This window comes from Petromyzon marinus, chromosome 22, assembly GCF_048934315.1.
Source record: "Petromyzon marinus isolate PM22_M1 ecotype Great Lakes invasive population chromosome 22, UKy_Petmar_22M1.pri1.0, whole genome shotgun sequence".
Taxonomy (NCBI): Eukaryota; Metazoa; Chordata; class Hyperoartia; order Petromyzontiformes; family Petromyzontidae; genus Petromyzon; species Petromyzon marinus.
The window spans coordinates 20131927-20148693 of record NC_133688.1 but is presented as its reverse complement, the minus strand read 5'-3'; the positions used below and the strand labels follow the sequence as shown (position 1 = coordinate 20148693).

Sequence of the window (16767 nt, the reverse complement as noted above, 5' to 3'; positions counted from 1 at the left end):
GTCATCATTATCGTCACCGTCATCGTCGTCATCATTATCGTCATCGTCGTCATCATTATCGTCATCGTCGTCATCATTATCGTCACCGTCATCGTCGTCATCATTATCGTCACCGTCATCGTCGTCATCATTATCGTCATCGTCGTCATCATTATCGTCATCGTCGTCATCATTATCGTCATCGTCGTCATCATTATCGTCACCGTCATCGTCGTCATCATTATCGTCATCGTCGTCATCATTATCGTCATCGTCGTCATCATCATCGTCACCGTCATCGTCGCCGTCGTCGCATTGTTGAGAAGAGTGAGCAGGGGGCTTGGGCAGGGCGCGTCGCTACAGAAGGGAGGGCGATGCCCGGCGGTCGAGACTCACGCCGGAGCTGCGGCTAAAGGAGGGAATGCGCCCAAGAGGATGGACCACCACGGAGACGGAGCAAACTCATCCGCTCGTGTGGAGGGGTGCAGGGCGTGGAGACGGCCTTCATTCAGCAGTGCATAGATCGTGACTGATCCTCGTGCACCTTCCCCACTCCGCAGTCTGCAGGAGGTGATGTCATTCCCCCGTGAGGAGGAGCAGGGAGACACCCTGGCCCTGATCTTCGAGGATGAGGAATCTTTCGTGGGTCGTGAGGTGAGTGGGGAGGTAGAGGATGATCAGGAGGAGTTGTATTAGGATTTACAATCGGACAGTCCTTTCTCAATCCACTCCTGGATGGAAGTATATTCGTGCGTTGTCATTAATGCTCTGTTGTTTGACCATACTTCACCACGCTGGCAATTGTGGGTTGGTTGGGGGGGGGGAGGGGTGGTGGGGGGAGAGGGGGCGCCCTGGACCAGCTCAGATATCATCAACGATCTAGTCCATGGCCAGGAATCAAACTCAGGAGGAGGAGGAGGTGGCAGGTGGAAGAGGAGGTGATGGAGGCATTGGGAGGAGGATTCCCCAATGCGGGTATCCTGAAGCGAAAGGATCGATTTGAATCGAGAGAATCGTTGCGTCGACGTGAACGCGTAAAGGTTAGCGAATCTGTCACCTGGATTGATCCAGCTGCCCGTGCCCCCCCCCGCCGTGCCCCCCCCCCCGTGCCCCTCCCCCGTGCCCCCCGTGCCCTCCCCTCCGTCAACCCGTGCCACTTGACCTCCCAGTCGCTACGGCAGAGACGCGGCAGCTCCCCAGAGCGACGTGACGCGGTCCCCCGCCGCCAGGCAACCGGCTCCCCCCGACCGTCGACTGTTGCGCTGCGCTCTTGACATTGACATCGTTTTACTGCCCGACATTTCCACGCGGTTACTGATGATGAGCCGCACTTTGTGTGAGCTATGATTTGTGGGGGGGGGGGGGGGAAAGCTAATAGCTCAATGAGCTTTACCTGGTAATAAACACTTTTTGTTTGTTTATTTTAATATATTTTTTCAAAGCGATTTCTTTACCTTTCATGTGACGTGTTTTGTTTGTCGATGAACGCCGCGCGCAGGGGGTGCCGCGATTATCGCGACCGGGACGTGAGTGTGACGTCACCTCTGACCCCCCCCCCCCCGTACGCCACCACGGCCCCTCCCGCGTGCCCCTCTCCAGGTGATTCTCGATCTGCTGGCGTACGAGCGACTGTCCGTGCGCCGAGTGCTGAGCTCCGAGTCGCCCCTCGTGCGCGCGTTCGCAGTCGATTCCTTCCCCACGTGCCTCCTCCTCCACCCCAACGGCACGCGCGCGCGTGTGCACGTGTACGTCACACCCCCCCACCCCTACACCCCCCACACCTACACCCCCCACACCTACACCCCCCACCCCTACACCCCCACCGCTATATGTAGTATATATAGTGTAAATATAGAGTGTATATGTAGAGTGTATGTATAGTGAGTGTATATCTAGAGTGTATATATACTATATATTCTTTGGTTCTTTCGGTAAAGTCACGATCATAGAAAAATAATAATAAAATAAAGTGAATACAAATCAAATTTATAAAAATAAAATAAATAAAAATCACTAATGTAGACTGTAGCCTGGTTCTTAATCGGAGTGTGTGTACTGGCAGTCTATAATGTAGACTGTAGCAATGGTTATTAAGCTGGGTGAGTGTACTGCCAGTGTGTATATAGTGTATATATAGTGTGTATATAGTATATATAGTGTATATATAGTGTATATATAGTATGTATAGTATATATATAAACTAAATGGCGTGGAGTTCTCGCCGCCTCCTCCTGCGCCGCTACCGACGGACGCAGCCGTGGACCGGAGTTCGATTCCCGACCAGGGCTAACATCGGTGGCGAGCGACAATCAGGCAGACACCATCGGCACACATTGACCTGAGACTAGAAACACAGAACTATAACATCATGTATTTTTTCTTGACCGGATAAGGTCCACTGGAGCTGCTACGTTGCTCTTTTTCAGAAGCGACCTGGATATTACAAATGACAGCTCAACGAAGTGGCTTGTTATCATCATCATCACCTTTGGAATTTATAGCAGCAGCCAACGACTCTAAACGCGTCTTGTTGATTCTTAATGCAGAGGGAAAACCCCGGAGGTCCGGGTAGAAAACTCCACGCGACCACGGGGAGAGGGACACCGCAAACTCCAAATATACAGCAGCAGCGGGCGTCGGGTTCGGGATCGGACCGACGACCTCCTGCACACCAGGCGAGGTAGTTAACATCTCCTAGCCACTAACCCCCCCCCTTCTCCCGTTGTGCACCCCCGCCGCTCGTCACAGCCGCATGGCGGTGCGATCGTTCTTCGCCTACGAGCTGCGGCGCCTGCCGGGGGTGACGCGTGGAGAGACGTCCACAGTCGCCCACGCACCGGGCGACGCTGCGGAGACGCGGGCGCCCTGGAGGGAGTTCGACAGGTGCCCCCCCCCCCCCACACACACACACATACACATGGAGCCGAACCACCCACACCACCCTCCCACCACCACCCACCACCACCACCCTCACCACCACCACCCACCACCACCCTCACCACCACCACCACCACCCTCACCACCACCACCCACCACCACCCACACCACCCTCCCACCACCACCACCCTCACCACTCACCACATCACCACCCTCACCACCACCCCCCACCACCACCCCCCACGACACCCAACCACCACCCCCCACGACACCCCACCACCACCCCCCACCACACCCCACCACCACCCCCCACCACACCCCACCACCACCACTCACCACACCACCACCCCAACACTTCCACCCCCCCCCCCCCACACACATGGAGTCGAACCACCCACACCACCCTCCCACCACCACCCACCACCACCCCCACCACCCACCACCACCCACCACCCTCACCACCACCACCCCCCACGACACCCCACCACCACCACTCACCACCACCTCCAAAGAGTTTGGCCCAATGGAGAGGGGGGGTGCCCAAAGCTGTATGTTGCATGTGTATGTATGTTTGATGTGTGTTGCATGTATGTTATATGTATGTTGCATGTGTATGTATGTATGTTTGATGTGTGTTTCATGTATGTTATATGTATGTTGCATGTGTATGTATGTTTGATGTGTGTTGCATGTATGTTATATGTATGTTGCATGTGTATGTATGTATGTTTGATGTGTGTTTCATGTATGTTATATGTATGTTGCATGTGTATGTATGTTTGATGTGTGTTGCATGTATGTTATATGTATGTTGCATGTGTATGTATGTATGTTTGATGTGTGTTGCATGTATGTTATATGTATGTTGCATGTGTATGTATGTTTGATGTGTGTTGCATGTATGTTATATGTATGTTGCATGTGTATGTATGTATGTTTGATGTGTGTTGCATGTATGTTATATGTATGTTGCATGTGTATGTATGTTTGATGTGTGTTGCATGTATGTTATATGTATGTTGCATGTGTATGTATGTATGTTTGATGTGTGTTGCATGTATGTTATATGTATGTTGCATGTGTATGTATGTTTGATGTGTGTTGCATGCATGTTATATGTATGTTGCATGTGTATGTATGTTTGATGTGTGTTGCATGTATGTTATATGTATGTTGCATGTGTATGTATGTTTGATGTGTGTTGCATGCATGTTATATGTATGTTGCATGTGTATGTATGTTTGATGTGTGTTGCATGTATGTTATATGTATGTTGCATGTGTATGTATGTATGTTTGATGTGTGTTGCATGTATGTTATATGTAATTTGCATGTGTATGTATGTTTGATGTGTGTTGCATGCATGTTATATGTATGTTGCATGTGTATGTATGTTTGATGTGTGTTGCATGTATGTTATATGTATGTTGCATGTGTATGTATGTTTGATGTGTGTTGCATGTATGTTATATGTATGTTGCATGTGTATGTATGACTTTGTCAGCTATCTTTATCTCTGTACGTATGTTGTATGTGTATGCGTGTTATATGTGTATGTATGTTGTTTGCGTATGTGTGTTGAACTTTCTGCACACCGTACGTAGCCAACCGTGCAAATCAGAGTTGCGGGGGAAGGACAACAACACTAAACACAACAACAAGAAGCAGTTCCCAAGAAATTAGTTTTCAATCGAGATTTTTTAAAAGCTCGCACAGTTCCAGTGGCTTCCTCGTGTGTCGAGGCTTCCCACGCACCCCCCTCTCCCCCCCCTTTCTCCTCTTCGATGTGTAAAGTGGCAGTGTCACGATTCGCCGATTCAATCCATCGCTCCCCCCCACCCACTGCCCGACTTCGAGACGAGAATCCTGGCTCGCTGTTCCAGGCCCGGCTTGCACCGTCTGCCATGCCGGCGTCGTCTCGAACGTTGCCGCCTCGCTCCCTCTGCGTCGCCAACTTAACGCGCATCGTGCACCTCTCCGGCACCACCCGTCCCAGTCGGGGTTTTCGCCTCCGTCTCATTTGCGTCGTCACCTTCAGCGGCGGCGGCGGCGGCACCGCCACCTCCGATGAGCACGGTTGGCTGCGTACGGCGCGACAGAAGTTCTCCACGCGGCAACAGCAGGGGCTGAAGGGCCGTGCCACCCGCGGGCCGCTCTGATTCCCCTGTCGTGGGGCCAGGTCTAAGGTGTACATGGCCGACCTGGAGGGAGCCCTGCACTACGCGCTGCGCCTCGAGGTGGGCACGCGGACAGAGCTCTCGGGGGCCTCGCTCGCCGCACTCAAGAACTTCGTTCGGGTCCTCGTGAAGGTGACCCCCCACACCACCCCCCATGCCCCCCACCCCCATGCCCCCCACCACCCCCCCATGCCCCCGCCCCCCCAGCATTGGTGATACCCCCACACCCTCCCATGTGTCCCGTTCGCTTCACTCCCAGCACGTGGCAGTGGCTGCCTTGTTTTTACTGTTCTTGTTGTTGGTGTGGTTGTTGTTGGTGTGGTTGTTGGTGTGGTCATTGCTGATGTTATACTTATTGTTGGTGTGGTTGTTGTTGGTGTGGTTGTTGTTGGTGTGGTTGTTGTTGGTGTGGTTGTTGGTGTGGTTATTGCTGATGTTATACTTATTGTTGGTGTGGTTGTTGTTGGTGTGGTTGTTGTTGGTGTGGTTGTTGTTGGTGTCGTTGTTGTTGGTGTGGTTGTTGTTGGCATGGTTGTTGTTGGTGTGGTTGTTGTTGGTGTGGTTGTTGGTGTGGTTATTACTGATGTGATGGTTGTTGTTGGCGTGGTTGTTGTTGGTGTGGTTCTTGTTGGCGTGGTTGTTATTGGTGTGGTTGTTGGTGTGGTTATTGTTGATGTTATAGTTATTGTTGGCGTGGTTCTTGTTGGCGTGGTTATTGTTGGCGTGGTTGTTGTTGGTGTGGTTGTTGTTGTTGCTGTTGTTGGTGTGGTTGTTGTTGTTGTGGTTGTTGTTGTTGTTGTTGGTGTTCCATTTGGTTTGGCACTCCACGCACTCGGCCTGAGCCCCCGGGGTCACAATGTGAGCGTCTCTGGTGGGGGGGGGGGGGGGGGGCTAAGGCCCCTTCCCATTCCCCTGAGGGGCTGAGAGCCGGACAGCGACTCGATTAGAGCCTTGGCCAGTGGGGAGTGGCGAGAGTGGCGGACGAGAGAGAGGGGGGGGGACAAGGAGAAGCACAGAGGGCTATGGAGAAGCAGAGAGAAAGGGAGTGAGTGACCGAGTGAGAGTAACACAACAACAAAACAGAGAGAACGACAGAGAGGTAAGCGGGCCAGAGAGAGATGCACAGAGAGAGAGAGGGGGAGTGCTATCGCAACATGTCGAGAGAGCACGTGAGAGAGAATCAGACAGGGGCAGCAGAGAGCAGCAGAGAGAGAGGAGAGACGGGAGAGCGAGTGAAAGAATCGGAGAGAGGGAATCAGAGAGAGAGAGAGCGAGCGTACAACAGAGAGGAGTCTGCTTGTTGAGAGCGGGCAGAGTGGCAGCAGACGCGAAACGGCAGAGAGAGGGGGAGAGAGAGAGGGAGGTGCATTAACCAAGGCCTAAGATGACAAGGTTTAGTGATGGCTTTTAGGAAATGTCACATGGGAGATGCAGAAAAGCTCACTCGCACTCTCGCTGGCTCACTGCGAGTCGCCTCTCCACCACCGCCACCGCCGCCGCCGCCACCACCATCCCCTCCTTCCCGTCCTGCTTCCATTAGGCTTTTAATGTCCCTTAATTTAATCAGAGAGAGGGTTTCGGTGTAGCGAGGTGAAAGAGAGTTATCACAAGCCCCAGTAGGCCGAGGAGAGATGCATTCTAATAAGCCAAAGCTGTTTTCTTTGCTGTATAAAAAAAAAGGGAATTTTTTTGCTCCGACGGATTTACGCGACGCTGCGGGCAAATGGAATTCTGCGTGGCGCTCAAAACACTAATTCGGAATTAATATCGCGAGAGGGCTCCGAGACGGCATTAGCCGGAGCAGTGCAGAGCTTAGGCATTTCCGCGTCTCCCCCCCCCCCACTCTCTCCATACTGAGTTTGTGAATTAGTATAACAAAAACACAAACCACCACGATTGTTGATAATCTGATTCTCATAGTTGTCGTTTCAAAGGTTTAGTCTTTTCGCGGTCGGGGCCACGGTTATAGAGTCTGCGTGCTGTCTTTTTATTATTATTATTAAATTATCATGCGAATTCACGCTTCGTGTTTAAACGGCTCAGAGCGATGGGGAAATAAATTAAATCGGCGCTGCGCGGATTCGTGAGCAGTTGGTGACAGCTTAGGGGGGGGGGGGGGGGGGCGGGAAGGCTTCCATCCAGCAGTGGATTGATCATGGTCGTTCCCTCCATCCATCCGGGCCATCCATATTCTCCGTCCACCTGTCCATCCATCAATTTGTCAAGTCACGTGTGCTTCCACTTTATCTGTCCGTCCATTAGTCAGTGAGTCTGATTATTCGTACGCCTGTCTGTCGGTCCATCCATCCAGTGTCCATCTGTCTGTTTGTCCATCAATCCCACTGCCCGTGATATCCAAGTGTGCGTGTATTTGTCTTGGACTCGTCTCTCACACCTGTGGCTGAATGCCCCGCTCTCTCTCCGAACGCAGATCTTCTCCACAATACAGGTTTCTTTTGGGTTAGATCGTGTAAAGATAAATGTCAGTAAACCCCCCACCACCCGACACAGCCAATTAGTAAGGTTTGTCACGTAAACAGAACATGCCAAATGGCTTTGTCGAGTAGGTGGCAGGTTTAACAACACATTTTTATTTACGTGATCTAACCCCCCCCTCCCCCCCAAAAAAAAAACTTTATTATGGATAAATAATATTTGTCGCGAAAGCGTGCACATTAAACACATCTTGTTTTAGGTCGTTGTTTTTTCAAAACTATCGCAATATCCGAGAGATTTGTTTTGAATGTTTTGGTTCCTGTTGTTGTTGTCTGCTCCACAATGCACGGAAGGATGGCCGTAGATAGACGTCGCCGACACGAACAGATGGACAGATGGACGGACTCACGGAGAAATGGACGGCTGATGGATGGATGGACGAATGGTCAGACCGATGGACTGGCACACGGACAAACAAACACGGATGGACAGACGCACGGGTGGACGGATGAACGTACGGACATACGAACACACCCGTTAACGGACAGACGGATGGATGTGTATAGACGGACAGAGGCGCGGGCGAGCGGATGGACAGATCCAACGAAAGTTGCCGTGCGTCCCCCCCCCCCACCCCAATTTCCTCCCTCCGTCCCCGGCCACCTTTGTCTCCCCCGGCCCCCCCTCCCCCCCGGCGCGTGCCAGTTCCTCCCCGGGCGTGCGTGCGTGCTGCGCCTGCTCGAGTCGGTGCTCCGCTGGCTCGAGGCGCTGCCCCCGCGGCGTCGCGTCACCTCGCTCGAACTCGAGCGACTCCTCGACGGCAGCCACGCCGTGAGCACACGCAGAGACACGGGGGTGGGGGGGGGGGACAGACACACAGAGACACGGAGAGACACGGGGGGCGGGGGGCAGACACACAGAGATACGGAGAGACACGGGGAGAGCCACGGGCAGAGAGCCATGGGGAGAGAGCCACGGGGAGAGAGCCACGGGGAGAGAGCCACGGGGAGAGATACGGGAAGAGACACGGGCGGAGACATGGGAAGACACCGGGAGACACGGGGAGAGCCACGGGGAGAGCCACGGGGAGAGAGCCACGGGCAGAGAGCCACGGGGAGAGAGCCACGGGGAGAGAGGGACCGACACGTGGCCACACGGCTGCAGACACGCGCACGCCTGCGCCAGACAAATGCACGCCGGGCTCGACGCGTCGCCGTTTGGTCGCGGGCAGCAGGAAGGCGGCGACCTCCTGCCGGACGTGGCCACGTGGGTGGGGTGCCAGGGCTCGGGCCCGCGGCACGGAGGCCTCCCGTGCGCGCTCTGGGGCCTGTTCCACGTGCTCGCCGCCTCCGCAGCCATCGCCAACGACTCCCTCGTCGCCACGGGGGACGGTAAGGGGCAGGCCGTGGCGTTACCGCTGTCGTCGCCTTTGTCGTCGTCATGATCATGATCTCATCGGCGTCGTCGTCATGATCATTATATCATCGGCGTCGTCGTCATGATCATATGGTCGTCGTCATGATCATGATATCATCGGCGTCGTCGTCATGATCATGATATCATCGGCGTCGTCGTTAAGGTCATGTATCGTCGTCGTTATGGTCATGATATCATCATCATCGTCGTTATGATCATATGGCCGTCGCCATGATCATGATATCATCATCGTCGTCGTTATGATGATATAATCGTTATGATCATGTCATCATCTTCTTTGGGTCTTTCGGTAAAGTCATGTAGATAGGTTCAAAGACGACGACGGTGATATGATCATAACGATGATGACGACGACGGCGATGATATGATCATAAAGATGATGACGATGACGGCGATGATGATATGATCATAAAGATAATGCTGACGATAATACGATCAAAGAAAATTTTGTTATTTTCTTTTAACCTATTTACGTGCCTCTACCGAAAGACCCAAAGAATATTAATTCCTGCAGTCACGAAAGCTTTAAGTCATATCATCGTTATGATCATCATCGTTATGATCATATCGTCATCATCATCATGATCATGATATCATCGTCGTCATCATCATCGTATTGATCGTATCATCGTTGTCATCATCTTCATGATCATATCATCATCATCATGATCATGATATCGTCGTTGTCATCATCTTTATGATCATATCATCATCGCCGTCGTCATCATCATCGTTATGATCATATCATCATTGCCGTCGGGCAGCAATATTTCATGACAATCGGAAAACCCTCCCCTCCCATAATCCTACTGGACATCTATGAAAAAGAGCTTTATAGCTCATCGGATTCCTCGAGTATAGAAATGTAAACATTCTGATTCTGAATCCCTTGCCGAGAATTTAGGTTGCGTTCATCGTCATCGCTGTCGTTATAGTCACCGACATCATCATCAACGTCATCGTCGTCATCATTGTCTTCGTCGTGATGTCAGTATCGTCAGCAGTTTGGTTCGTCGTTTACATCATCGTTATAACCATGATTAGAATAATCACGATGATCATTATCATGATGATCATAATCATCATCCGCGATCTTATCACCAGCATTGTCACCATCAGCCTGTGCCCCCAATTCATTTGGTGCATCGGCAAAACCGGAGGATGGATGGACGATTTTTTTTCTACAATTCTTTTCAAAATTTTTGTTCTATAATTTTTTGGTTGCGTTTCAACACCCCCCCACCCTCCACCTTGCAGTTTTGCCGAAATGAAAAAAAAATCACTCGCCGCTTTTTTCTGCCCACGTTTCCACTTCATTTGATTGCCGCTGTCTGCTGGGTGGTGAAGGGCCATTGCTCAATATCGACGTTGCACTCGCACGACGTTCTCACCCATTTCGGGTTTGTTGTCACTGCTCAAATGAAATTAGTCGATGGTCAGAGACTCTTCTGGCCTCATGGCATACTCTTCTGTGCTGTGTGTGTGCGTGCGTTCGTGTGCGTGCGTGTGCGTGCGTGCAGTCTTTCCGAGGCCCTTGCCTGTAGAAATAGGTTAATGTGAGATCACATTAAGGACATGAGCAGCAAAGTGCATTGCTTATCTCCGCGAGATTTCATGACAATCGGAAAACCCGACCCTCCCATAATCCCTTGCCAAGACGACATCACCACCACCACCACCACCAATACCACCACCGTCACCGCCACCACCTTTGCCATCACCACCACAACCGATACCACCACTGTCACCGTCACCACCTCCACCACCAATACCCCACTGTCACCGCCACCACCACCACCTCTGCCATCACCACCACCAATGCCACCACTACCACCACCAATACCACCACCAATACCCCCACTGTCACCGCCACCACCTCCACCACCAATACCCCCACTGTCACCGCTACCACCACCACCTCTGCCATCACCACCACCAATGCACCAATACCACCACCAATACCACTACCGTCGCCACCACCACCATCACGACTTCCGTGTCCGTGCGCGCGTCTCCCAATGTGTCCTTGTTGTCTCCACGCGATGCCCCCCGCACCCGTGACCCCCTGCGTGACCCCCCCCCCCCGGTGCCCCGGCGTGCAGCTCCTGCGTGGGACCCGCTGGAGGTGCTGCGCGCCGTGCGGGGCTACGTGGCTCACTTCTTCTCGTGCCGGTCGTGTGCGCTCCACTTCGACGCCGCGGTGCGCCAGGGCGCAGCGGCGGTGCGCGACGCCGACGCGGCCGCGCTGTGGCTGTGGCGGCAGCACAACCACGTCAACGCGCGCCTCGCCGGTACAACCACACTCGCCACACTCACCACACTCGCCACACTCACCACACTCGCCACACTCACCACACTCGCCACATTCGCCACACTCACCGCACTCGCCACACTCGCCACACTCGCCACACTCACCGCACTCACCACACTCGCCACACTCGCCACACTCACCGCACTCACCGCACTCGCCACACTCGCCACACTCGCCACACTCACCGCACTCACCACACTCGCCACACTCGCCACACTCGCCACATTCGCCACACTCACCGCACTCGCCACACTCGCCACACTCGCCACACTCACCGCACTCACCACACTCGCCACACTCGCCACACTCACCGCACTCACCGCACTCGCCACACTCGCCACACTCGCCACACTCGCCACACTCGCCACACTCACCACACTCACCACACTCACCGCACTCGCCGGTACAATCGAACTCGCCGCACTCGCCACACTCACGACACTGGCACAACCGCGCTCACTGTATAACCGCACTTACCATACAACCGCACTCACCACACTCGCCACACTCACCATACCGGTACAACCGCACTTGCCGCACTCGCCACACTCACCGCACTCACCGGTACAACCGCACTCACCGGTACAACCGCACTCACTGGTACAACCACACTTGCTGTTACAAGTGGTTTGGTTAGAACCACGCCCGGCCGCTTTTATCTCCCGAGCGGCGATGTTTACACACCGCAACACTCATTTGAGGCCGAGCCGACCTAGGGGAGGTCCAGGACCGGTTCAAATAATCATCACCGATGTTGGCTGTGAGCGGGAATCGAACTCGGGCCGCCGGGTTCGTAGCGCAGCGTAGCGCTAACCGCTACACTACCGGCACACACTCACACACTCTCACACACTCTCAACACACTCTCCACACACTCTCACACTCTCGCACGCACGTGCCCACTCTCACACTCTCCACACACTCTCCACACACTCTCATACTCTCACACACTCTCCACACACTCTACACACTCTACACACACTCACACACTCTCGCACGCACGTGCCCACTCTCGTCCACCACCCATCAATTAAACGGCGAGCACGTGGCTCTGTCTGCCGCCGCAGTTCTAAATCTAAATTCGAATCAAATTAAGCGCGAATTTTACTGCGCCGAGATGGCGCGCTCAATCCGCGGATTGCCCGGGATTCTCGCCCGGGATTCTCGCCGTGCCTTCGCGCATTTAAACACGGCCTCGTGGAGCCGCGCCTTAGGACGCGGGGTCCTCCTCATAAGTGGAATTTTATAGGCAATTAATTTGCGCCGTTAGGATCGCCGCTATGAGTGATCGCTCGCGGCAGCGACTAACGAGGGGAAGGAGGGGAAGGGGGGAGTTGGTGAGCGGTTGGACGGACGGGAGAGAGAGAATGGGGGGGGGGGGGGGGGGTGAGGAAGGGGTGGGGAGAGCGAGGGAGGAGGGAGCTGGTGTGAGAGGAAAGGGCTTGTGGGGAGGTGGTGAGGGTGAGGATGGGGGAGACTGTGGGAGTCATCATCACCATAACTTGTTAATCAGTTCACCATAATCATCAGTTCATCAATTATTATAATAATTCATCATGACTCTCACTTGACTGTTAATTTATCATCACCATCCTTGCACTATTAATCAGGTAATCATTATCACCATCATACTCATCATTTCATAATTGCCTTTCACTTCTCTGCTCGTTAATTTATCATCATAATCACTGAGCATCACCACCATCATCATGGGCCCTCGCTATTCCATTAATCAAACCACCGACATCACCACCACCGACATCACCACCACCATCACCACCACCATCACCACCACCATCACCACCACCAACATCACTGCCATCATCATCATTGACCCTCGCTATTCCATTAATCAAACCACCACCAACAATACCACCACCAGCACCACCATCACCACCACCATCACCACCACCATCACCACCACCAACATCACTGCCATCATCATCATGGACCCTCGCTATTCCATTAATCAAACCATTGACATCACCATCACCCACATCACCACCACCATCACCACCACCAACATCACCATTACCACCACCATTACCACCACCAACACCACCACCAACACCACCACCAACATCACCAACACCACCACCACCAACACCACCACCAACACCACCACCATCACCACCAACATCACCATTACCACCACCATTACCACCACCAACACCACCACCAACACCACCACCATCACCACCAACATCACCATTACCACCACCATTACCACCACCAACACCACCACCAACACCAACACCACCACCATCACCACCAACATCACCATTACCACCACCATTACCACCACCATTACCACCATTACCACCACCACCATCACCACCAACACCACCACCATCACCACCAACATCACCATTACCACCACCATTACCACCACCAACACCACCACCAACACCACCACCAACATCACCACCAACACCACCACCATCACCACCAACACCACCACCATCACCACCAACACCACCACCAACACCACCACCATCACCACCAACACCACCACCATCACCACCAACACCACCACCATCACCACCAACACCACCACCAACACCACCACCATCACCACCAACATCACCACCATCACCACCAACATCACCATTACCACCACCAACACCACCACCAACACCACCACCACCAACACCACCACCATCACCACCAACACCACCACCAACACCACCACCATCACCACCACCAACACCACCACCATTACCACCACCAACACCACCACCAACACCACCACCAACACCACCACCATCACCACCAACACCACCAACACCACCACCAACACCACCACCATCACCACCAACATCACCATTACCACCACCATTACCACCACCAACACCACCACCATCACCACCAACATCACCACCAACATCACCACCAACACCACCACCACCATCACCACCAACATCACCACCAACACCACCAACACCACCACCACCACCACCAACACCACCAACATCACCACCAACACCACCAACACCACCAACATCACCATTACCACCACCATTACCATCACCAACACCACCACCAACACCACCACCATCACCACCAACATCACCATTACCACCACCAACACCACCACCATCACCACCACCATCACCACCAACATCACCATTACCACCACCAACACCACCACCATCACCACCAACACCACCAACACCACCACCATCACCACCACCATCACCACCACCATTACCACCAACACCAACACCACCACCATCACCAACACCACCAACACCACCACCAACACCACCACCAACACCACCACCATCACCATTACCACCACCATTACCACCACCAACACCACCACCAACACCACCACCAACACCAACACCACCACCACCAACACCACCACCAACACCACCACCAACACCACCAACACCACCACCAACACCACCACACCACCAACACCACCACCATCACCCGGCCACCAACCAAGCAGAATAATCAACGCAGGACTCGAGCCCAGGCTGCTTGGGCAGTGGTGGCTCCGCTAAGTGGAGGCCCGGGCGCAGTCACCCCGTGGATTTACCGGCGCTGTCACCCGAGGCTCCGTGCGCCTCCGGGGAAGCCTCCAATGTCGTTATTCATCTCCCCAAAGACAAAAATCCGCCGTGTAGCATCAACAAAGTGTTGGGACAAGTGCTCTTAGCGAGCAGCACCTGCCGCATTTGTCCTCAGTGGGGGATGTTTACGCACTGCACCAGGTACTAATTTTGAGGCTGAGTCGACCTAGGGGAGGCCCAGGACCGGTTCAGATAATCGTCACCGATGTTGGCCGTGAGCGGGATTCGAACTCGGGCGGCTGGATTTGACAGCGCAGCGTGGCCCCTAACCGCTGCACCCACCGCTCCCCCGCACACATCGGCCCAACGTTAGTTCGTCACTCGACGACTCCGTTCATTGGCCGCGTCGGGTGGCGGAGGGGCTTTACGACGCGACGTTCCGCGCTGCTCCCGCCGCAGGCTCGCGCGCCGACGACCCGGCCTTCCCCAAGGCCCCGTGGCCGCCGGCGGCCCTCTGCCCCGAGTGCCGCGTGTCGCTCGGCGCTCGCTGGACCTGGGACGAGGCGTCCGTGCTGCGCTTCCTCAAGCGCCACTTCTCGGCCGACAACGTCGCCCTCGACTTCCTCTCCCCGCCTTGCGCCTCCGAGTTCGCCGGCGACACGGAGCGGCCCCCGGCGCCGCGGGGCCACCGCGGCCGCGGGGCCGACGACGACGCCGGGGACGTCGCCGGGGACGTCGCCGGGGACGTCGCAGCGCCTCCTCCGGCGCGTCGGGAAGACCCCATGGTCGACCTGGACGCCTTCGAAGAGCGGCAGCTGCAGCGGTGGAGGACGCAAGGGGCGGCGGCGGCGGAGGGCGACGCGGGACGGCGGGCGGCCCGGACGATGACGACCGCGACGGCGGCGGCGGCGGAGGAGGAGGAGGAGCGGTGGAGACGCGCGGGCGGCAGTCGCCTCGCCGTGCGAGCCGGCGACTTCTCGGCGGTGGACGCGGGGCTGTGCGCCCTGCTCTACGCCTGCTCCTCGCTCTGCCTGCTCGCCGTCTACTCGTGCCTGCGACGCAGGGTCAGGGGCACGGAGGGCGCCAGGGGGAGGAGGACGGCGGCTGGGGGGGCCTTGGGTCACTGACGCCGCGAGTGGGGGGGGGGGGGGGCAGGGGGGTGTGCGTGTGGCGCGAGTCCGTGCGTGTGTGTGTGTGAGCGCGTGTGTGTGTGTTGGCACAGTAGGGGGCACAGGTGGTGCATCAGCCAGTCATCTCAGTCAGTTGACCCGTGGCACCTGGGTCTGCCCCGTGACCTCCTGCCAGCGGGCGTTCGACACTCCACCTGGCCTCAAGGTGCACATGGCCTGGCACAAGTGTCGTGGTGACGTCACCGCCACTTAGTGACGAATGGCGGTTGTTGTTGTGTGTGTGTGCGTGTGTGTGTCTACGCTTGCGAAACGTGGACTCCCCTAATGGAACATCTTCGCCGGTTGGAAACATTTAGGCTAGCCTGCCTACGATCCATCCTGGGTTTAACCAGGCTGGATTGTGTGAGGAGCTCACAAATCCTTGAAAGATCTGGGCAAGGTCCCATCGGTGAGCTCCTCCGGCGCAAGGCTGCGTTGGCTGGGTCATGTAGCCCGCATGCCCAGCCACCGCATGCCGAAACAGCACGGGCTAGAAAAGAGATGGAGTGATGTGGTACAGGAGGACGTGGAGCTGAGTGGACTTGCCGATGACTGGTACCAGCGGTGTCAAGATCGGCCTCTGTGGAGGAGGCTCGTGAAGGACGCTACTGGGCAGTTGGAGGCAGTCGCCCTCCAACAACAACGGAGGGCGGAGGAGCGACGCTCACAACAACGAGCGGAGCGCCGGGTGGCTAAGGCACAGCAGGTTGGCACAGTAGGGGGCACAGGTGGTGCACCAGCCAGTCATCTAGGTCATCTCAGTCAGTCGACCCGTGGCACCTGGGTCTGCCCCGTGACCCCCTGCCTGCGGGCATTCGACACTTCACGTGGCCTCAAGGTGCACACGGCCTGGCACAAGC

General features: G+C 55.0%; 1 protein-coding gene across 1 annotated transcript in view; it reads left to right on the top strand.

Moving 5' to 3' along the window:
* Positions 1-15865, top strand: part of LOC116945076 (sulfhydryl oxidase 1) — a 55955-nt gene extending 40090 nt beyond the window's left edge. Inside the window, exons 5-12 of the mRNA XM_076068879.1 lie at positions 540-633; positions 1579-1724; positions 2728-2862; positions 5036-5165; positions 8175-8300; positions 8704-8860; positions 11009-11358; positions 15158-15865. Coding sequence (XP_075924994.1) covers positions 540-633; positions 1579-1724; positions 2728-2862; positions 5036-5165; positions 8175-8300; positions 8704-8860; positions 11009-11358; positions 15158-15865 — 1846 coding nt within the window. The remainder of the gene's footprint in view (positions 1-539; positions 634-1578; positions 1725-2727; positions 2863-5035; positions 5166-8174; positions 8301-8703; positions 8861-11008; positions 11359-15157) is intronic.
* The last annotated feature ends 902 nt before the right edge of the window (positions 15866-16767 follow it).